This window comes from Canis lupus, chromosome 26 (assembly GCF_003254725.2).
Source record: "Canis lupus dingo isolate Sandy chromosome 26, ASM325472v2, whole genome shotgun sequence".
NCBI lineage: Eukaryota > Metazoa > Chordata > Mammalia > Carnivora > Canidae > Canis > Canis lupus.
The window spans coordinates 6,799,526-6,823,460 of NC_064268.1; the positions used below are offsets into that span (position 1 = coordinate 6,799,526).

Below are 23,935 nucleotides of genomic sequence, written 5' to 3' on the forward strand. Positions count from 1 at the left end.
GTAAACCTGTGAGCTGTTATTTGCATGTTTGTGTGCTGATGTGGGGGCTCTGGTAGAGAGGCACCAACTGATGATAGGTCAGCTGTCCGTAGGAGCCACTGTAATAGAGGCAGCAGGTTTGCTGGGTTCGATGGTGGGAATTTGAGGAAAGACAAGGATCAGAGATAAGGTACACAATAGGCAGCAGGCTTGCTGGGTGGCCCAAGAAGAGCCCACCTGACGTGTCCCATAAAAACCTGAGCCCCAGCTGGCCCAAAAAGTAAGCACTCAGCCTGGTTAGCTTCATTTGTCACTGATGTTTAGTATATGTTATTATCACGCTGTCATTATGGTCATCACCAGTTTTGGTGCAAATCCCAGCTCTGCCCTCAGCAGCTCAGGTGCCCTAAAACTTTTGTTTTCATCATGGGTTGATGAGTGGAGGTGCTTTGGGGCAGTGCCCACAGCGCAGCCATTGCCTGCTGATGAGCCAAGCTCTGTGCCAGATACCAACGTAACCAGAGCCCCACATGCCTGGAGGTGCTCCTCACCTTCAGACTTCTGGCGTTACTCCCCCTTCTTCCACCTCAGTAGCTAAGGAGCATTCTCTCCCAGAGGTGTGGCCTCTCCAAGACCAGCATGCTCTTGGAAGGCCTAGACACAGGACCTTAGGTGAGTGACATGTGCTCTGCTGACATAGAATGATCTGTGTATTGCTGCTGAAGTGGTAGCACTGAGGGGAGGTGACCACGGGGTGGAAGGGCCCTGAGCATTCTCCAGCTAATGGCTGTGTGAGCCTCAGCCCACAACCAGGCTGTTGGTCAAGGTCCCTCTAGGTTTGTGTTTCCTGTGGCACGTCTAAGCATGCAGGGGCGTTCACTTTAAATGGTGCAGGCTTGTTTGAGCTGTAGTGGGTTCTCGCTGCGGGGAGCACCCCCTGGAGGCCAGAGTGGTGATGGCCACCGCAGCAGTGACTGGCAGGGTCCCTGAAGGACAATGAGTAGAGAGCAGGAGGGGAGTTCTGGTTAGAGGACCTGGCTCTCAGTTTTAACTTCCTCACATGCAAATCTCTCCCCTTTTCCCGACAGACAAGATAGGAACTTACAGACCTGGCAAGGGTGTGGGAATCAGGAACTTGGGGTGCCGATTGCCCTTGGCTGTCCTTGAGCACAGCACCTACCTTCTCTGGGCCTACCTTGCTCTCTGCATCATAGGAATGAAAAGCTCTCCCATGAAGCCCCCTGGCTGCATGCCTCAAGGAAGCCACTGTCCCATGGTTTTTGATGGTCAAGCCCTGCAGTGGCTTGGCAGTTGTCCCCAGCTCAGCACTCTCGGCACACAACCAATGAGATTTATGGCCTTCCCTGGGATGTTAGTGACTGTAGGGGGGCCCAGGGCTTTGAGGCTCTAGGAGTCCTTGCTTCATTGCTCAAGCCAGGGCAGGGGTTGAAGCTTGGTCCTCCAGCTCTTCACATCCCTGAAATCCAGGTCTCAATCTCATTTTTCTGAAATATTTTATACATTTATTTGAGAGAGAGCACAAGCACGAGAAGGGGCAGAGGGAGAAGGAGCAGCAGCCTTCTCACTGAGCAGGGAGCCCCACATGGGACTCAACCCCAGGACTTTAAGATCATTACCTGAGCCAAAGGCAGATGCTCAACTGACTGAACCACCCAGGTGCCCCTCAGTCTCATTTATAAGGTGACTGTTAGACTGGAGTGGGGGGTCTTTACCATTTCCTCCAGAGAAATCTTGGTGGAAGTCTACCATCTACCAGCTAAAGACAAAACACTTCAGCGGCAGGGATTGGATCCCCCTCCCCCAGCTCCTTACAGCTCAGACTTTCCTGGGGGATGTGCCTGCCTCCCTGCTTCTACTCCCAGGGTACAGAGAGGCAGCTGATGGGCGGCAGTGGGTGCCAACTTCGTGCATACTCCCCTACCCCTGATGGGGCTGATACCTGGGGCCTAAGGAACTGCTTCTTTCCTCTGTGTACTACCCCCATTCATCTGGAGCTAGCCTTCCCTCAATGTAGATGGTGGGGGAAGAGCTGCCTATGTAGGGGCCGATGAGGTCCTCTTACTTTGACCTCTGATTAGGAAGGAGAAACTTGGAGAGCCCAGAGCAGAGGAAGGAGACTTTCCTAGAGGATGTGGAGGAGAGACCCAAGAGACCCAGCAGGGATGTTCCAGCTGCACCAGGGGCCTCCTCAGCCCCCCTCTTACCTACCAGCCACCCTCCACACTGTCACAAGCGTCTAGGCAGGCTCTGATGGCCTGGCTCAGAGTGGGTTCCAGACCTAATGGCCAGAATGAAGCTGAACACTGTGTTTGGACAGATTCCATCCTCCGCTGTCTCCGCACAGCCTTGCTCCTAAATTCCATCTGTGACGTCAAACCCCAGCTAATCATGGAAAAACAGATTTAAGTTCAGTAAACTCAATTTTCTTCTTCCCCTCCCAGTCAGGGTGTCTCACCATGCCCTTCGCTCAAAGAGGGGTCTTGCCCACCATTTTGAGCCCAACCCCAGCAACCTGCCAGGCTTTACCCAAGTTCCTCCAGCGTGGCCACCCTGCGCCTTTCCCCATAATACCTGAAGACCCCAACCTAGGAGGCCCTGAGACATGTCCTGACCTTGACTGCTCTTGCAGAACCAGGTTACTCGTCAACCTGGAGGCCTCTTTTGTCTTCCTCATATGGGTTCTGATGGGACAGGCTGCCTCGGGGGGTGGGGGGTGGGGGTAGTGGATGACATCCCTTCCCACTGCCTGCCTGTGCCAGAGCCCTGGCCTGGAGCAGTCTGGGCCATGTGCCTCCTCCAGGGTGGGGTTCATCCCCCATCACCATGCCAGCTGGCTCTTGCTCTGATATCATCTGACCCTCCTGTTCCTTCTAACACACGGGTGTACATGGTAGCTGGGGTCCTCTCTAAGGTCATGAATGCAGGGGTTCTGGAAAGCCAAGTGCTATGTATGAGGCCCGTTGGAAAGTCCGTCCCTATCCTCCCTGCAGAGGGCCTGGGGGCATGTGCATATGGGTGCGTCTGGGGCACAGCGGTCACCCAGATTCCTCGCCCAGCTTCCCTCACAGAAAGGCCTCTGGAGACATGTGTTTTTCTTTCTTTCCTCTCACTGCACCAGGCACTGAAAGCTGCCCTGTGGAAAGCAGTAAAATATAATTTTGTCTAACCCATCACGACTACAGCGGGGACAGAGATGAAATGTGTGTCTCGCACGCGCTCAGGCAGCCAGAGTGGGTATAATGAGATTGTCTGCGGGTTCAGCTGCTGGCTGAAGGGGGCTCAGGGGACAGGCAGACACACGTCACACTGCCTTCTCTCATTAGGGGCCTGGGGCCCGCCTGCACTCTCTTGCTTCGGGCTCAACCAGGAAGAAAGCAAGGGGACCCTGTCATGCCTACCAGGTTCCCGTTCAATCTCTAAAGCCAACCAGGACCTGCCAAGGGGTCGTTTGTCCTTTGGACATCTGTGCCCTGAGTGCTAGGCTATCTTTCCCTGATGGCAGTGGGCTTACTGTCTACACCTGGGGTAAGCAGCACAGCCAGAGAGCTCTCTAGGCTCGGCATCAGCATTCCTGACCCTGCCAAGCACAGTAGCATCACCTAATTGGTAGCTGAGTACTGGGTGGAAGTGGGCTAGCATTTTATGTGCATTATGTCATTTAATCCACAAGACAGTCCGACAGGGTAGGTGCTATTATTCTCACCTACTATTTTGCTATTTTGTAGAAGATCAAATGAAAGATCAAAGAGTTTGAGCAATTTGTCCACGGTCACAGCTGGGAGGTGGTGGAAAGTCTGGCTGACTCAAAGTGCATGATTTTTAACAACTGCATTGACTGTCCTTCTCTAGCTGGTACTCAGACTAGGGCTCAAACTCCACTTACTGCTGCCTTATAAAGAAGAGTACAAATAAAAGTTGCCCCAAATTCCATCGATCTGAAATAACCCTCACCAGCATCCAGTGAGCATTATTTCAGACTCTATACAGACACATACAGAGTGGTGATAAACTTTAAAAAAAAAAAAAAAGGTCTTACTCAGCATGCAGTTTTAAAATAAAAAATCAAATGTACCTGGGTGGCTCAGTTGGTTAAGCGTCTGCCTTCAGCTCAGGTCATGATCTTGGAGTCCTGGGATTGAGTAACATGTCAGACTCCTTGCTCAGCAAGGAGCCCGCTGTTCCCTCCCTCTGTCCTCTCCTTCTGCTGATCCCCCTGCTTGTGCTCTCTTGCTCTCTCTGTTAAGTAAATAAATAAAGTCTTTAAAAAATAAAATAAAAATCAAATTTAATTTTCTGAAATTTAACTGAAGATAAATCCATTTGCATGTGTTTGAAATGGAAGGAAATTGCTAAACTTCAGAAGCACATTTCTTCATCTTTAAGTGATAACAGTTCCTAAAAGTTCCTTAAAGTTAATGCGGAAAAGAGAAAAACTTTTTTTTAAGAGAAGAACTTTTAAAACATCTTTATTGAGATACAATTCACATACGATACAATTAACTCATTTCAAGTGCACAACTCAGAAATAACACAAGACTTTTGGGGTTTTGTATACTACATTATTACTTTAAAAAATTGTAGTAGGGGATTCCTGCGTGGCTCAGCACTTTAGCTCCTGTCTTTGGCCCAGGATGTATGACCCCCCCCCCCTCAATCTGGGGTCCTGGGATCAAGTCAGGCTCCCAGGATGGAGGTCAGGCTCCCAGGATGGAGGCTGCTTCTCCCTCTGCCTGTGTTTCTGCCCCTCTCTGTCTCTCTCTCTCTATGTCTAACATGAATAAATAAAATCTTTAAAAAATTGTAGTAAATATATAACATAAAACTTGCCCTTTTAAACATGTTAAGTATACAATTCCGTGGCATAAATACATTTACAATATCGTGCCACTACCTCCTCTACTATTTCCAAAATCTTTTCATTCCCCAAATAGAAACTCTACAACCAGTAGATAATGCCTACCCAATTCCCTCTCTTGCCCAGCCTCTGTTAACCTTTAATTTACTGTCTGCAAGAAAAACTTTTAATAGGTGGGAATCATTTCTTTAAATGAACAAACTTTATTTTTTAAAGCAGTTTTAGGTTGACAGCAAAACTAAGAGGATAGTGCAGAGAGTTCTCATATATCCCCCTGTCCCACACATGCACAGTCACTCCCCCTAACGATATTCCCCACCAGGGTGGGACATTTGTCACAATTGATAAGCCTATATTGGTGCATCATTATCACCCAAAGTCCATGGTTTGCATTAGGGATCACTCTGTGTTGTACATTCTCTTTTGGCAAACATATAATGATGTGTACCCACCACTGTAGTATCATACAGAATAGTTCCACTGCCCTAAAAATCCCTGTGCTCCCACTATTTATCCCTCATTAATTTTTTAATCTATGCAATGGACCAGCTTTCATGCCTTCTGCCTCTGCTTTTTCCAGTTTCAATTTAGTGAAAAATTTTAGTTATATTATAATTTGTGTGCATCATCAAGGTTTTTATATTCTATGCAATAAGATAATTGCCCCAATTTCAAGAATGTTAATTCAGTATTCACTAGGATTCCTCCACTGATGAACTTCTTTTGATTAATTGGATTTCAGCATCAAGTAATTTTTTAAGACCTTAGAAATGCCTAAACGTCTAAATTTATGTTACAGAATGTCCATTAACTTTATTTATTTTTTTAAAATATTTTATTTATTTATTCATGAGAGACACAGAGAGAGAGACAGGATCACAACCTGAGCTGAAGGTGGCACTAAACCACTGAGCCACTCAGGCGCCCCTCCATTAACTTTATACTCAAGGGACAGCTTTGCTGGGTATAAAATTCTGAGTCACAACTCTGTAGATATTGCTTCACTGTTTTCCAAAATTGGGTTGCTGTGGGGGCTTCTGATTCTCTTCAGTTCACCTCTCTGCTCCCCTAGTTATATGGTTCTTTCTTTATCCTTTAAGATCAGTAACTTTTTTAAAAAGATTTAAAAATTTATTTTGGAAAGAGAGAGAGCTGGTGGTGTGATGGAGGGGCAGAGGGAGACAGAGAGAGAATCTTAAGCAGGCTCCACATTGACCATGGAGCCTTATATGAGGCTCCATTTCATGACCCTGAGATCACAACCTGAGCCAAAACCAAGTGCCAGACACTTAACCGACTAAGCCACTCAGGCGCCCTGAGATTAATAACTTTTTAAGGATGTCTTGGTGTTAATCACACCATCAAGTTTTCCTGGGCCACAGAATGGTAGTTAATTTGTAGAGTCTTTTTTTTTTTTATTTCAGGGATTTTTCCATTATATGGTTTACTTTTCCCCTGTTCCACTATTGTATTTTCTTCACCAATTATGTATATGTTCCTTTTGCCTCCAATGGCTGTCATTTTTGTCTTATTAGTCTTCTGCATTTAATCTTGTGTGATTTCTTGCAGCCCACCCACTACATCTCTAGTTGTTCATGCTCTGCTTTGTCATTTATTCATTACTCTTAACATGGCTTTTAAAAAATAAGTGATGTATTTATTTTTCTTTCTCATTTCCCCCTGAGCTCTGCTAACTCACCTTTCAGCTTTCATCTCTTTCTGTTGTCAAATAATCTCTTTTTAAAATTGTGGTGTCTCTTTTCTCCCACCCATCTGCCTCTACCAGTTCTTATGAGAGTATATCTGTAATTTCTCAGGTCTGTGATTTGTTTTTTCTGAAGTCTTTCTGTATTTCTCTGGATGACTCCTCATGCTGTGTGTCCTTCATTTTCCCCCCACCCCACTCTTAATGCTTAGGACCCATGTGAGTTCCTTTGTGATTATTATTCTTTAGCTACCTTCTAAATAGCAGCCTGTGAAAATGTGGGGAGTGGTCCAGAGCATTCTGCAGCTGCATTATGGGCTTACTTACTGTCCAAAAGTCTCTCTCCCTGAACTGTTATTTATTTTCTGCCTAGGGATTCTCTCTCTCTCAGGCTTCAGGGTTCATATGGTCATAATGGTTCTGAACAAAGCTCTTTCTATTACTGGCTATCTATGTTAGGATCAACCCCTCACTGCCCCTTTGCTCTCCCCACCTTCACTTCACTCCCAATACCTCCCTTAGCAGGAAAATGAGATTCTGTCATAGAAATGGCATGTTGGTATGATTTCCCATCAATTCCCACCCATTTCCACTCCACAGTGTAAAATTGCATCTCTGTATGTACTCAATTATTCACAGCAGCGCTATCCACGTCAGCATATGCGCATCAACAATGGAATGGTTGGATCGATTATAGTACCTCCACCAATGAAATACTAGACAGCAATGAGAACAGTCTACAACCACATGCAACACTTTGGGTGAATGCTGTGAACATGATGTCGGTCAAAGGAAGCCAGAATCAAGAGCACATACAGGATGCTTCCATATGAAATTGCTCAAGACAGATGGAGAATAGCAATTCATCAGCTTCAATCTTATATAAAGTGCAAAACAGGCAAATGGCTGTCTACAGTCGAGGAGATATGACTAGAAGGGAACACATGGGGAGCTTCAGGGGTTGTTAATTTCCTGCTTCTTGATCCTTGCTGGTCCTATGGGTGTGTTCAGTTTGTGAAAATATATCTATACTTATGTTAGATGCACTTTTTTGTATGTTTGTAATACTTTAATTAAAAATTTTCTTCTGAGGTGTGCCTGAATAGCTCAGTCTGTTAAGCATCTGCCTTCAGTTCATGTAATGATCTCAGGGTCCTGGGATGGAAACCCTGCTTCTCCCTCTGCCTCTGCCCCTCCCCACCTCTTTCCCCCTGCTCATGCTGTCCCTCTTTCTTGCTCTCAAATAAAATAATAAAATATTTAAAAATATTTTTTTCCTTTTGGAAATCAAAAGCCAGGGAGAAGTTGTTCCCTACCTGGGGTGACATCCACAGCCCTAGTTCCTCATTCCAGCAGGAGGATCATGGCCGTGACTTTCAGGAAGTGATATTTACTTGGGAGTCCAAGGAGGAGGTACATGAAGCTCTCAGCATATAACTTTCTTCCAGTTCAGACTTTGTGGTGTCTGTGGCTTGGGGGTGTAGCAGTTTCCTTGTTTCATCAGCCGTGGTGACTTCTCTGTAACTGTAGTTGGTGTTGTTTTTGAAGGAAGGCAGTAAAACGGAAATGGTCCTACTCCACCTTCTTCAACAGGAAGTCAGGATGGATTGTTAAACCCACTGGCATGGGTGTAGTTGTAAAGAAACAGGCCTGATTTTCCAAACTAAATAAAATGCTGGTACCTGTTGAGAATTCTTTAGAGTGATCACCGTGAAAGACCACACCCAAAGTGGCCAGTGCTCAGAGATCACCCATGGCTATTACCTGAGTTCTGCTTCTCTCCCTGGGAGCTTCCTGAATGTGTGCAGAGCACTGAAGGCTTCCCAGAGGGGAGTTCTGGCAGGCACAGGGGACCACTGGCCTTTTATGGGGGTTGCTTCAAAGGTTAACATTTGCTTCCCTGTGGAAATGCTGGTTGTGACCTTTATGCTTTATGGTCACACCTTGTCTGGGGAATGTGTCTCATCGCCCCCAGAAGGAGCACATTCCTGGAAGCAAGTGACCGGCTCTTATCACCTTGCTCCTGCCTCACCCCTGGCACTGAACTTCATGGGTGCTCAGCCAGGGAATGACTGGGTCTCAGCCTTGAGTACCATCCTCTCCTATGGCCAGTGGCTGCAAGGTGGCCTCATGTGTTCACACCAGCCCCAAACCTGGGATGGGGCATGACAGTACTGGAGGGACACCCCTTGGAAGTCCCTTCAACAGCATGGCACATTTGTGCCTTGGGGCCTTTGCTCAGCTTGTGCTGTTCCTTCTCCTGGAGCATGTCCTCCTCGTACCTGCTCTGCTGAGGGATCCCAGGGGTCCTGAGGTCCCAGAAAGCCCCGCTCACATCACTTGAAAGCTCCACCTTCCCTGAAGCCTTTCCCTAGTCTCCTCTGCACTGACAAGACCCCACCACACCTGGCTGGTCCACTTTTCTCATCTCAGTGACACTGGTAACAGTAACACTGAAAAGTAGGTGGTGTTATCCCCATTTGCTGTGTGGAGAGACCGAGGCTCAGCAGGCACAGCCATTTGTCCTGGGGTACACATGGCTAACAAAGGCTCTGTTAGGTTTTGAAGTCCTGATCCAGAGTGGAGCACTACCCATGACATGCCGTCTCATGTGGTCGCTCATGGAGTTCTGATCCCTCCCTCCTGTTCTTGGTCATCGTGCGCCCTAACTGTGCAGTACTCTGTTCTTTCTTCTGAGTACCTCCTGGTATAGCTCTGTGGTGACTCTAGGGCAGAAACACAGCTTCTCACCCAGAGGCAGATGGAGCTGCAGCCTAAGCATCACAGGGTCTGCTGGTCTCCCGGCCACTGTGGGGCTGGCGCCCTTGGCCAGCCCTAGGCTTCGCCCCCAGCTTTGAATGGACAGTTGGCCAGACTTCTGTGCAGGCGAGCGTGGGCAGGTCATTTTCCGTGGAGCCAGTAAGGCTGCCAAGGGCAAATTGCTTAGACTACTAGAGTTTCTTGAGAACTTTGAGGGATTGCATCCAACTTCTTTGTTATTGAGGCGATGATGGGACTTGGCCAATATCACTGCATTTATTCTGTGTAAGCAAAAGAGTACTCCTGAGGCCCCACAGACGTAGGTGTGTATGCAACTGTGTCGTGCAGGGCATAGTGCCTGACACCTAGCATCCGGCTTCCTCTTCTGTGACAGGCTTCTAGTACCTTCCAGGCAAGGTGATCCTGGGGCTTTAATGAGGACCATGTGGAAAAGTTCCAGAAGCATGGCCCTCATGGAACCTTGTTCTTCCTTCTGTCTCCAACACTCATTTTACTGAGTTTTTCCCAAGCATGCAATTTTCTCTCCTTTGTAGCAGGAAGTTCCCCAAATCTGGTGCCTGCCCTACCCTCTCAGCCAGTTGGAAATTCATCCACATGTCAGCTTGTATGTCTTGCCGCCTGGCTGATTCCAGTCTCTCGTGGGAGGAGGTGATGCTTTGGAGGCTCTGGACCATCTCCTTTGCCTCAGCTTCCATCCAGGCTTGAGCAAAGACATGGGGGCCTCGGGGCAGGCGTGTCTCAGAGCCAAGAGGGGGCAGCCCACGGCCTCTGTTTTCTCCTCCTGCAGTGTCAGCTTGGGCCCAAACCCACATGCCCTCTCAGCTGTGGGATAGACCCACCTTGAAGGAAGGTCAGTGATGGTCTGTTTGCACTTGAGCATGGCCTCTGGAGAGTTCAGCCCCTCATAAGTTCAGGGCTTTGGGTTGATCATGCAAGAGACAGGACCAGGAGGAGCAGTATAAGTATTTGGCGGCATTTGGACAGCTTGCTCAGGAGGGAAAGTCCTTCCCAGCAAGAGGCCTTCCAAATGCCGTGATATGCGACCACCACCCAGAAGTGGAGGAGGGTCAGACAGGGGGCTCATGTGTGTATTGATGTGTCTCAGGAGCATGATGAGGAGTCTCTGGGCCACAGAACTGCCTCATTTGGGGTCTTTCATGCCTCAGGGTCTGTCTTATCTATGGCTAGCAAATGTAGGACACAGTTTTGTGGGTTATGTAAAGTAGATGAACTCTAGCTAAAAGATGTTTATTTAGGGGGCGCCTGGGTGGCTCAGTCCGTTAAGTGTCAGACTTTTGATTTTAGCTCAGGTCACAATCTCTGGGGCATGAAATTGAGCCCTGCATGAGGCTCCATGTTCAGCAGGGAGTCGGCTTGAGATTCTCTCTCTCCTCTCCCTCTGCCCATCTCCCCACTCATGCACATTCTCTCTGTCTCTCTCTCTCTGTCTCTGTCTCTCTCTCTCTCTCTCTAAAATAAATAAATAAATCTTTAAAAAAAATAAAAAGATATTTATTTGGATTGTATTTAAAACAACCGGATGTGTGAGAGCTTGAGTTTAGTGCTGGGGGCTCTGGGCTAATATCCTACCTGCTGTGCAGACATGAATAACACGGGGATCATTTTAGGCTAATAACACATCTCTGGCTTATTTATATAACATCCCCCACCCCTCAGTCTCTCTCCCTAGGTGGTTTATTAAAGAATTTCTTCCAGCTCTACGTGCCAGTTATCCCAAGCATTCTGGTGTATTCTTTTCCCTCAACCTCATTAGATAGCCATTAACGCCTTAGTGCCTGGGTGATGCTCAGACAGATGTGCCCCAGGGAGGCTGCCTGCCTGGTCGGACCCTTGCTCTTACACTTAGCCGGTGTCACCGTGAATCTTCACTGACTGCTGTCCCCAGCGTGGTCCTTCTAAAATGCTATCCTGATTCTGCCACTGCCTATCTTGGAAGACTTCACTCACCTTCCAGTTAGCAGTGTGCCACCTCTCTGGGGGATAACCACACATATTTACAGCAAAGCCTCCACCATCCAAGGGATGGATTATGACAGATAATTCCATTTTCCAGATCACTAAGAGCATGCCTCTTCAAGCATTGTTTGTTTTTAAATTTTATTGATTTTGGTGCAAATCATCATCAGATGTATTCTTTGTCATCTTAAATAGAAGCTGTTATGAGTACATTGTTTATTTTTTCAGTAGCCTTATTGAGGTATAATTCACATGCTCTGCAGCCTGCCCATTTACTTTATTTGTCTCTTCTACTTCCAAGACCAAGTCTGGTGTTGTCAATAGAACAGGTGTCAATAAATAGTCCTTGGATTGAGCTGGAACCACACTTAAGATCACCTGTCTTGGATAAATCGGGATCCTCTGCCAGGAAACAGCCATGCCCTCTCTGCCTGGTGGCATGAGCAGAACTGACTGCCCCAACACCAAAGAGTCCCAGGCTGCTGATTTTTAAGTTTCTCATGTGGTTTTTTTCATGCTTTTGTTTGTCCTCCCTTCTTTCCTGTGGCTAGCTGTGGTCACTATGTCTACCCCTAGTGACCTCTCAGAGTACCGGGCAGCTTGCTGGAACAGCATATAAATGAGAGTGCCATGCTCTTCACTCCCAGGGGGTGCGACACCCTCCCTCCGCCCAGCCCTCACTAGTGGGTTGACAATTCTTTATTTCCCTGTGGCCGATCAGGGTTTACCCATCTTCTACAAGATTGCATAGCAAATAAGGAAGATGAAGGCTGGGGAGGTGAGGGAACCTGTTTGAGTCACGCCATAAGCTCGTGGCGGAGCTGAGACCAGGCCCCTCTGTGCTGTTTTGCCCACTAGCCTTTCAGGAAGTGACTCTCTTCCTCTCTCTCTCTCTTAGGGGTCTTCGGTGAATTCTGTCATGGTTATTTAAGGAAGCTCGCCTAGAAGTCCCAACACACATTTCCCCATCGACGGGAAGGCTTGGGGACTCCAAGATGATCATAAAGGAATATCGGATTCCTCTGCCCATGACCGTGGAGGAGTACCGCATCGCCCAGCTGTACATGATACAGGTGGGTCATGGGGCCAGGCAGGCCATGCCAGTCACAGAGATGGCTCTTAACACCTTTGAGTGGGGTTAGGGGGGTGGGGGTGGCATCGCGGCCTTCCCAGTAGGCTCCTGGTAAATGTGTGAACTGCACTGGCATTCTGGCTTCCCTGTGCAATGCCAGGAACACAGCGGAGCACTGTGGATGTTGGTGGCATTGGCTTGTCTTGCCAGCACTGTATTCACTGCACTGATGGTACTCACACTCTGCGTTTAATACCCAACCTCTCACTGATTCAAATATTATCGGCGTGTTTGGTCAGCTTGAGCTGCTATAACAAAGACCACAGGCTGAGGCTTAGCAGACATTTATTTGTCAGCATTCTGAAGGCTGGAAGTCCAAGGTCAGGGTACTGACAGAGCGGCATCTGATGAGAGATCTCCTCCTGACTTGCAAATGGCCACCTTCTCACTGTGTTCTTGATGGTGGAAGGGGTGAGGGAGCTCTCTGGGGTCTCTTCTGTAAGGGTGCTGATCCCATTGGGAGGGCCCCATCCTCATGACCTAATCATCTCTCGAAGCCTGACCAGGTACCATCACATTGGAGGTTAGGGGCTTTGACATAGGAATTTGGAAGGGACACAGAAATTCACCCTATAGCAATTTAACAGACAGGAAAATGTGAGCCAAAGAAGTTAAACAACTTGCCAGGGAGCACCTGGCCTATTTTCTGGTTCCCTAGGCTGCCTGCAAGACAGCAGTGTCCGCTCTGTGGCTGACTGCAAATGAGTTTCAGGATGACAGATACCCATGACAAGCCAGAGATTACCATGCGCCTCCCTTCCAGCCCCACCCAGAAGTTCCTGACCTCCCAAATCAGGGCCTGGCTGAGCTGGAACATGGAGTGGGGAGACCTGGGATCTGGTTGCTCATGGCTCAGATGAGACCACCATGCTCCTACTGACTGGGGTCCTCCTCCCAGCATCTTGCTCATCCTTGGTGGTCCCTTTGCCCAGCCTGGCAGCTTTCCTCCCAGTTGGGAGTCTGATTACAAACCTACTCTCACCTGGCTCTGCTCTTCTAGGCATATGAACGCTTTGGTGCAGCCCTTTGACCATGGTGTCACATGAGGCCATTGGTGCAGGGAGAGCCCCAACCAGCAGGGCTCTACTTCCACCCCTGGATTTGCTTGGTTGGGCACTCACCCATAGACCCGGGTCTAGGGAGTTAGTATGGAGCTCTCTGCAGAGCCCAGGCCCCCAGTCCTTTCTGGGAGGAGCCCTGTGAAGCTAGCAGAGTTCAACCAGCATCCTGTATACCTAGCATTAGGAGTTTGACTAGGAAGAGAACTGAAAGTGAACCAGCCTCTCTGGGCAGCTGTTGGCTCCAAGCTGCTTCCAAAGTGCCATTCAATTCCCTCTTGAACCACTTACCCCATAATTATTCCTAGAGAGCGGAGAGAAGAGAAGGGACCCTCCTTGGCCCCCCAGCTCTGAGCCCTCTGGGAATTGCTTAGCCTACTCAAGATCGCTGTTTGTCCTATGTCTCCCCCATTCCCACCCAAGCCAGGGGAGCCCAGACTGCGGCAGGCCTCCCCTTAGCTCCACTCACTGTGCCTGCCAGCTGGCAGGGTGAACACTGGGATCCAAGGACTCACTTCTAGCTCCTAGGTATCCCACAGCTTCTTTGAGCATGTGATCACCTCTGACTGGGCTCCTCAGAAGCACCTGCCATTCTCACCCTCTTTTTTGAGGTATTTGTTCTTTTTAAAGCATCTGTCCTTATGCTTCCTATTAATGTTAAATATCCCATAGGCTCACACTAAGTTACATGCAGACTTTTCTGCACCCAGCCAGGGTTGAGGGCTGGGTTACAGAAAAGAATGAAAAGTGCTTGCTGCTCCCCAGGAGTGCCTTCCAGGAGGTGGATGCACCTGCAGCCTACCGAATATAGGCCAGGAGATGGGCAGCAGACATTCGCATGGGCCTTGGGCCAGAGCTCTGGGAGTGCCTACACTGTGAGCTAGGCCTCACGAGGTGGATAGTGTTACTGTGGAAAGAAAAGCATGTGTAGTTTATTTGCTCCTGACCCCACTTACTAGCTGGGGTGGCAGCTAGCAACAGGCCTGCCTTCTGAACTTGCCACCTCCTCCATGGGGTCCTGAATAAGGTGGGATGCCTTGTGCTGTGCCTGACCAGCACTCAATATACATGCTGTTCAAGGCAACAACAACAACAAAAAAAAAAAAAAAAAGGAGGAGGAGGAGGGCACTGGGGTGGCTCAGTCATTAAGCATCTGCTTTTGGCTCAGGTCATGATCCTGGGGTCCTGGGATCGAGCCCCAAGTGTCCTCAGTCTCCCCACTCAGCAGGGAGTCTGCTTCTTCCTCTCCCTCTGCCCCTGCTCATACTCTCTCTCTCTCTCTCTGTTTTTCTATCTATCTATTTCAAATAAATAAAATCTTTTTTAAAAAGTCGGTCTGACTGGGAGAGAGCCTTCCATCACCTATGAGTGCTCGGCAGCTACTTGCCTTGGAGGGAATGATCAGAAGTGGCTTGGCCAGGACCCTGGACAGCTCTGAGGCTGCTCCTTTGGTGGGGGCCAGGGAGCATTATTGGTTTTTGAGTCCTTCATCCTCACCATTCATAGGGTCTATGCTTTTTCTGCACCGCTCTTGGTAGCTCAGGCCCCTCCCGTGCAGCCCCCAGACCCCATGGGATGTGTGTGGATTCCTCACTCAGCTTGTGTAGGTGGAGGTCATGGGTCAGGCCTCAGCTGCACAGGGGATTGGGCACCCCCTGATGCCATTACCAGAGGGGAGCCAGGGGTCAGCCCTTTATGGTGTTGACTCCAAAGTTGGGGGAGGTGCTCAGGCTCAGAGGGAACTGGTGATAGTTGAGACCAGAATCCATTTGTTCATTCAACTCATCTTTACGGTGCAGGGAGTACAGGTGCACTGCCAGTCTGGGTCCTTGTGGCTCTGGTGCTGCTAACTGTGGTCCTTGTGACCCCGAATGGCCTGTAGTGTCCATCTCTCATAAGTAACCATAAGCACTTGCTCAGTCAGTTGACTAGTGTCCCCCCAAATTCATGTCCACCCAGAACCTTAGACTGGGACCTCATTAGAAACAGGGTCTTTGCAGATGTAATTACTTAAGGGCTTCGAGATGAGATCATCTTGGGTTTAGAGCAGGCCCTAAATCCAATGACTGTTGTCCCTATAAGAGGAGGAGACAACAGAGAGAGACATGGTGAGCAAAGGTCATGTGATGGTGGAGGGAGAGAGCAGAGTGATGCAGCCACAAGCTCAAGAACACCTGGGGGATGAAAAAAAAAAGGGGGTTGGGGGAAAAAAAAAAAAGAACACCTGGGGCCCCTGGAATCTGGAGAAAGCAAGGAAGGATCCTCCCCCAGAGTCTCGGGAGAGAGCTTCTGGGAGGACATGCTGGCTTTCTGGGGCAAGGCGTCTGAGGACAGCTTAGGCTCACATCACCTGAATGGGCACAGGCTTCTGTGTAGTCCCATTGAGGCCAGATAGGACCCTCCCCATCCCTGCTCCCTGTTCCTCCCTGTCTCTTCTCCACTCTTGGCTTCCTGGCAGGCCGGGTAACCCATTTCAGCCCTCAGACACTCCGTGCAGCCTTTTCTCTAACCTGCATGTCTTCTTGTCACTGAGCCAACCCAAACCGCAGATGTGATCATTTCCTGGGGCCACCATAATAAGGCATCCCAAACTGGGTGGGTTTCACCCAATAGAAATGTGCTCTCTTAGAGTTCTGGAGGCCAGAAGTCCAGAACCAAGGTGTCAGCAGGGCCGTGCTCCCTCCGATTGCTCTAGCGGAAGCTCCTGCCTTGCCTTTTCCAGCCTTCAGTGACTGTCAGAGTTCCTTGGCTTATGGCTGTGTCTCTCCCATCGGTGCTTCTGTCTTCACTTTTTATAAGGACATGGTAGGACATGGCCCTTGGACATAGGATGTACCCTAGTCCAGTATGACCTCAACAAATTATATCTGCAAAGACCCTATTTCCAAATAAAGCTACGTTCTAAGGTTCTGGGTGGACATGAATTAGCAGGGAGCCAGGGTGGGGAGGCTTCAACCCACTACACCAAGCACCAAGGCTTGGGCAGATAGTCAGCTCCACTTAGAATTTTGGAAATGGAGACCAGAGAGAAACAACTTGTCCAGGATGAGAGGGAGCTGGTCACAGAGCTGGGACTAGAATGCATGTATTTGCTCAATAAATATCAAGTACCTGCCTTGTACCAAGATGTTTTCATGCTGTGGGCAGAGTGGGCCCCAGAGTCCAATAGATCTGGAGTTCAGGTCAGGCTCCACCACTTAGAAACTGTGTACCTCCAACAGATCACTCCGCCTCTCCGAGCGCTTGCCTTGCTATCTGCAGACTGGGGACAGGAGCGGTACTGCACCTTCCTTGAGGGTTTTGCCATCCCTGAAGGAGGAAGTACGTGCAAAGAAAGTACTTGGCACAACCATAACAAACGAAGCTACCGTGAGAGGCAGGAGCTTACAGAGTGTCTGGGGAATGGTCACTGCTTTCATTACAGAATCTAGGCCATATTCCAGAGACTCCTTTAAAGAACGAGGGATGGCGTGTCCCCACTGACCCCATCTGTGCCCTCAGCCAGGGTCTTTCTGATTTTTTCTTCTGAAGGAGACTCAGCTGCTCTGGAAATATAGCACTTCTTTGTATCTCAGGGGTGAGGCCATGTTCTTGGGTGTACTGTGTGTGTGCATGGGTGTGTACACTTAGTAGTGTGTGTACACTTAGGAGTGTGTGCACACGCTCATGCAGGCACACACCTGCTGTTCAGGAAGCTGACTGAAGATGGCCTTGGTGATGTCACATCACTATGGAAACAGGCTTAAAGTCACCAGGCCCTTGACCATGAGGCTTTCTGCATAAGCAGAAACCTGAGCTTTTGGACACGGGGAGCAACATTTGTGGCAGAGAGACACTTAGAGGTGACTCCAGGAGTTGCGTCTCTCTCTGGCAGCGCCATGAGGATCCCTTCGCTACATCCTTTGCTTTGATCCCTCTGAAACCTTAGTGAGTACAGACACAGGATCAGTTTCTGTTTGTTTTGTTTTATACCAACTTGATTGAGATGCAAGTGGTGCACCACCCAATTGACACATTTAAAGTGTAGAGTTTAGGGGTTTTTAGCAAATTCATAGAATTGTCAAACCATCACCACCATTTTAGAGCATTGTTATCACCCCATCCCAAGGCAACCAGTCCTCTGTTTCTATGGGTTTTCCTGTTCTGGATGTTTCATATCAGTGGGAATTATACACTTTGTGGCCTCTTGTGTTGGGCCTCTTACACATTGTTTTCAGGGCTTATCCACACTGTAGCAGATGTCAGTACTTCCTTCCTTTCTTGGGCTGAATCATAGTCCATTGTATGGATAGAATTTGTTTATCCATTTTTTTAAGAATTTTTAAAGATTTTATTTATTTATTCATATGAGAGAGAGAGAGGGAGAGAGGCAGAGATACAGGCACAGGGAGAAGCAGGCTCCACACAGGGAGCCCGATGTGGGAGTCAATCCCAGGACTCCAGGATCATGCCCTGGGCCAAAGGCAGGAGCTAAACCACTGAGCCACCGACGGATCCCCTGTTTATCCACTTTTTCAGGTCATGGACATTTGGGTTGTTTCCACCATTTGGCTCTTGTGAATAATGCTGCTGTGAGCACTCGTGTACAAGTTTCTGTGTGGACACGTTTTCCTTTACCTGGATGTATACCTAGTGGCAGAATTGCTGGGTCATATGGCAATTCTGTGTTGAGCTTCTTAAAGAACTGCTATTCTCCACAGCTGCTGGACCATTTTACATTTCCACTAGCAGTACAGGGGGGTTCCAGTTTCTCCACATCCTCACTCACACTTGTCATTGTCTGTCTGTCTAGCCATCCTAGTGGGTCTGTAGTGGTATCTCATTGTAGTTTTGATTTGCCTCTCTCTAATGACTAGTGATGTTGAGCGTCTTTTCATGTGCTCGTTGACCATTTATATACTTCTTTGAAGAAATGTCTATTCAATTCCTTTGGCCTTTTTAAATTAGATTGTCTCTTTGTTGTTGAGTTGTAATAATTATTTAATATTTTAGATACACTATTATCAGATATATATTTAAAGATTTTAATTGTTTATTTGAGAGAGAGAGCACATGAGTGAGAGCAGGAGCAGGGCAGAGGGAGAGGGAGAATCAGACTCCTCGCTGAGCAGGGAGCCGGACATGGGGCTCAATCTCAGGACCTTGGGATCATAACCTGAGCCAAAGGCAGATACTTAACCAACTGAGCCACTCAGGCACCCCCAGATATATTTTTTATAAGAATTGTATCCCATTCTCTGGGTTGTCCTTTCACTCTCTCCATACTGTCCTTTGATGCACAAAAGTTGAAAATTTTTAATACAATCCAGTATTTCTGGTTTTTTTTTGGAGGGGGGTTGCTTGTATTTTGGGTAACATGTTTTAAAAAAAAAACCATTATCAAATCCAAGGTCATCAAGATTTACTCCTATTTTTTCTTCTAAGAGTTATATAGCTTAAGCTCTTACAGTTAGGTTTTTGATCCATTTTAGGTCAGTCTTTATATATAATGTGAGGTAGGGATCCAACTTCATTATTTTACACGTGAGTATGCAATTGTCCCAGCAGTATATACTGGGATGTGTTGTAAAGACTTCTTTATTCTTTACCTCATTGAATGATCTCCACACTCTGGTTGAAAATCATTACTTATAATATGTAGATATATGGGTTTATTTCTAGACTCTCAACCCTTTTCTTTAGATCTATCCTATGCTGATCCTACATTTTTAAAAAAGATTTTATTTATTTCTTCATGAGAGACACACACACACACAGAGGCAGAGATACAGGCAGAGGGAGAAACAGGCTCCATGCAGGGAGCCCAATGTGGGACTCAATCCCGAGACTCCAGGATCACGCCCTGGACCGAAGGCAGGAGCTAAACCACTGAGCCACCCAGGGATCCCCCGATCCTACATTGTTTTGATTACTGTAGTTTTGTAGCAAGATTTTTTTTCTTTTTTTAAAGATTTTATTTATTTATTAATGAGAGATACAGAGAGAGAGAGAGAGAGCATGGCAGAGACACAGAGGGAGAAGCAGGCCCCATACAGGGAGCCCGATGTGGGACTTGATCCCAGGTGTCCAGGATCAGGCCCTGGGCTGAAGGTGGTGCTAAACCGCTGAGCCACCCGGGCTGCCCTTGTAGCAAGATTTTATGTAGGAAAGTGTAAATGCTCTTTGTTTTGTTTCCAAGATTGTTTTGGCTATTTGAGATCCTTCACTGTTCCTTCCTGATTTTAGGATCAGTTTTTCCATATTTACCAAAAAGACCACTGGGAATTTTGAAAGGGATTGCATTGGATGTGTAGATTGCTTTGGGGAATATTGACACCTTCACAATATTAAATATTCCAATGCATGAACATGGATGTCTTTCCATTTATTTAGATCTTTATTTTCTCTTGCCACTGTTTTATAGTTCTAGCATGTGTTTTACCACCTTGTTAAATTTATGCAACGTATTTTATTTTTAGTATGCTCTTATCAATGGAAGTGGTTTCTTAATTTCCTTTCTGCATTGGTTATGTTCGTGTGTTGATTTTGCATCCCACAACTTTGCTGAATTCATTTAGTATGTCTAACAGATTTGGGGGAATTCTTTAGGATTTTCTGTAGATTATGTCATTGACAAATTGAGATGGTTCTACATATTTCTTTCCATATGAGTGCCTCTGATTATTTCTTTTTCTTGACTGATTTCTTGGGCTAGAACCTGCAGGACAATGTTGAATAGAAGGAAGAGAGTGGTCATTGTCATCTTGTTTCTGATCTTGAGAACACTTTCAATCCTGGGACTGATGGGAGTCAGAGAGAGGAGTCTGCCTATGGAGTACTAGTACTAGTACTAGTCGGAGGGGAACCATGGGCTGCTCAGTCTCTTGTAGGAGTGCTGGGGTGTGTGGAGTCTGGATCTAGATTTGGGGGCATCCAGAAATGACAAAGAAGAAGCCCGCCTAATTGGCCAAAGCCCCTCCTCCTCTCAGCACTCCGGGCCTGGTCTCTTAAGCCCCTTCCCTTTTGCAGAGTGCTCTGGCCCCAACACATCGCAAGTGCTTTTGTCCCCGCAGAAGAAGAGCCGTAACGAAACGTATGGCGAAGGCAGTGGCGTAGAGATCTTGGAGAACCGGCCGTACACGGACGGCCCTGGCGGCTCTGGGCAGTACACACACAAGGTGTACCATGTGGGCATGCACATCCCCAGCTGGTTCCGCTCCATCCTGCCCAAGGCAGCCCTGAGGGTGGTTGAGGAATCCTGGAACGCCTACCCCTACACCCGAACCAGGTGAGGCTTTCCCCACAGCCCTGAGCTGTCTGGCAGGGAAGGAGCCCAGGGTGGCAAGCTCACCCTCCACACTCCAAGGAGCCCAGGCTCCTGGGGAGCTGAGCCTCCATTCCAGGAGCCTCTGTCCTCAGGGAACAGGCAGGAGAGGGGAGGGTATACCCCTAGATACCATTCTACCTGCCCCAGGGAGTCTGGGAAGGCAGGAGGCAAGCAAGGGCCACATGAGACCCCTTTACCATCTGGGAATGCTCAGGGAAGACAAACTCATGTTAAGGATCACCTGACAATGCAGGACCATTAACCAGCCAGCTAGGAAGAAACATGAACCAAGGATAGACCAGATGTGGTCCAGAGATTCCCTTCAACCCTGAGACCTTCAGCACCTGTGACACTGTTTTATTACATTCCACTTGGGAATCCAAAGAAAGAAGGTTCTTCCCTCCATGCTCCCACCCTCACCTGCCCAGTATAGCTGAGTAGAACAGATAGGGGGCTGCTCCCAGTTGGCCACCCACTTGCTATGCAGGTGGGGTCCCCATGAGTCTCCTGGGGCTTCACTCCCCCTACAAGGTGAGGACCTGGGGCTTGTCAGAGGATCCACTGAGATTTTTTTCTCTTCCCAGAGGCACTTTCCTCCTCTGAGCTCCTCTCCAGCCAAGAGAGAGGGGCTGTGGCCTTGTCGCCAGACCTGCTGGCTTAGGGGCAGGGGGTTTGGAGGTGGCATATCACAGAATGTTAGTCTGGATTCAGCCTGCTGGATTCACACCACATGCTTGTGGCATGTCTGTGCATCCCTCTGTCCATGCCATGCCTTACACATGTGGATGATGGCCTGGTAGCTTCCTGTCATGTCTCCCTCTTTCTCTTGAACATGTTCCTACCCCCCAGCCTGGCCTTGGCCATTCTTGGGACAAGGGGAAGGTTCCCAAGGTGGATGGGACCGGTGAATCTTGGCCTGACCACTCCAGCCCTTTCTCCCTCCCCTGCCCAGTGGGGTTCAGCAGGCCCTAGCCCAGCCTTCCCACACCCACTGCTACAAGCTGCCATTCCTGATGTTTGTTCTCCTTCCCTGCAGGTTCACTTGCCCCTTTGTGGAGAAATTCTCCATTGACATCGAAACTTTTTATAAAACGGATGCTGGAGAAAACCCTAATGTGTTCAGCCTGTCTCCTGTGGAGAAGAACCAGCTGACAATCGGTAACCTCCACCAAGGTGCTCCCACCCTTGCCCTGCCCCCGTGCCCCTTGGTTCTGCCCCTAGTTTCCAGGCCCAGCAGGCTCCAGACTGGCTCCTGTCTTGGGCAGGGAGGTCAGAGTCTGGACAAGCATGAAGGCTCGAGGAGGCAGGACCAGCCTCCTTGGCCCCATGTCCCTGACATGCATCCCAAGGCTAGCTGCCTTTCCCATTCAAGCCCCTTCCCTCCATGTTCCTCCCCAGAATGCACATGTATGCATCTCAGGCTGACAGCCGTGCGTGAGTACAGTGGGCCTGTGAGAGCTGGGGCACACAGTCTGGCCTGTGTCCCCCTGATGGCAGGCAGCCTTCACTCCCCTGCCCTCCAGCTGACTCTTCCATGAGGAGACAGCCTCGTTTGTTAAATCTTTTTTAAGAGAGGCCAGAAATCAGGATTTGCATGTGAAATTCCTCCAATTCCTAAATAAGTTTATGCTGGCCAAACAAACCACATCTGCGGGCCATCTGCATCTCCACAGCCACTCATTGGTCTGCAGTCAGTGGGCTCCAGGCCATGTAGAGTGAGTCACCGCGGAGGCGCTCAGGCAGGTGCACAGCCATTGTTGGAGAGGTGGCTGCTAGTGCCCCAGGATCATGCTCTTAGGCAGCCTCTGATGGGCATGAAGGGCTTTCTCTGGGACCCCTCCCCTGGCCCCTTCTTCCCTTCTGCTGGATTTTGCAGGCCCTGCCGGGGTTTGAGAGCTGTATCAGTCTGCCCAGCCTGCCACAACAAAGTACCACAGATGGGGGGGGGGGGGCTTGTCTCACAGTCTGGAGGCCAGAAGCCCAGGTCAGGGTATCAGCAGAATCGTCTCCTTCTGGGGTCACTGAGGAGGGAAAACCTGTCCCATGCCCTTCCCCCTGCCTTCTGGTGGCTGCTGGCAATGTGTGGCGTTCCTTGACTTGGAAGCACATCACCCTAATCTCTCCTTCATCTTCATCTTCATCTTTACATCTTCATCTGGGTCCCACCAGTCCCCCGTCTGTCTCCCAACACCCAGCCCTGTGGCCTCCACCACCCGTTCTTCTCAGCTGGAGTCTGACACCTCCTCCCCATCTCCTCCCTTCTGACCTACGAGGGGTTCCTAACAGGCCAGCCCGCCCTAAAGCTACTCTCTTCTCTTCCTTCATCTTCCTCCATCCTCCCTGTGTGCTGGTCTGCGTCTGAAATTCCCCTTTTTATTAAGTACATTAGTCACAGTGGAGTAGGGCCTACCCTCATGACCTCATTTTAATTTGGTTATATCTTTAAAGGCATTATCTCCAAATAAGGTCACATTCTGAGGAAGTTGGGGGGTCAGGACTCCAACGCATGAATTTGGACATGGAGGGGGGAGACGTCCTACCCACAGCAGGGTGGACGGGCCCAGCATGGTAGGGGTCCTCTGCCAGCCCAGGTCCAGCCAGCCTCAGACGCAGCCTGAGCTCCGTGGGCTCCCTCTGAAGGCCACCTGCTGGGTGGTTCCTGAGTCTCTGTGATGGAACTCATCCGCATCCCAGCCCTGCGTGACCTCTGGCTGCCCACACAGGCCACCACGTGATCTGCTCCGGAAAGGATATCTGCCCCTCCCCAGATGCCGCTGCCCTTGGGCCGCTCCTGACCCCTTACTGGTCTCAGTGGAGCCTACATCTGTGTCTGCAAACTCCAGCGTGGATTCAGTGCAGGCCGGCGAGCAGGGGAGACGAGACAGCCAGAGCCTGGTCAGGGCAGAGCGGCCCTCCTCCGGGTGCCATCATCCCCACACACCCAGGAAAGGGCTCTCTGAGCCTCGAACTCTATCCTGGGGTTTATGTACCCCAACTGTGTCCCCCACCCTGTGCAACACACGCATGCCTTGGGAGCTGGCACAGCAGGAGGAAGCAGTGTGGGACAAGAGACGGCCCGAGTCCTTCCCAGAGTTGCTGCTAATCCTCTTCACCGTGTTCC

General features: G+C 49.0%; 1 protein-coding gene across 12 annotated transcripts in view; it reads left to right on the top strand.

The window, feature by feature from the left end:
- The window catches only part of PITPNM2 (phosphatidylinositol transfer protein membrane associated 2), a 140,186-nt gene that overhangs the window by 93,713 nt on the left and 22,538 nt on the right, over positions 1-23,935 (top strand). For 11 of the 12 annotated variants that reach the window (XR_007406091.1, XM_025473728.3, XM_035706416.2 and 8 more), the window contains 3 exons: positions 12,217-12,391; positions 20,561-20,775; positions 21,851-21,972. Coding sequence is in view for 11 of the 12 variants with exons in the window: in XM_025473728.3 (XP_025329513.1) it covers positions 12,314-12,391; positions 20,561-20,775; positions 21,851-21,972 (415 nt within the window). In the remaining variant the exon portion in view is untranslated. Of the gene's footprint in view, positions 1-12,216; positions 12,392-20,516; positions 20,776-21,850; positions 21,973-23,935 lie in introns of those variants that run through there. The other variant, XM_035706421.2, reaches the window with a different exon arrangement.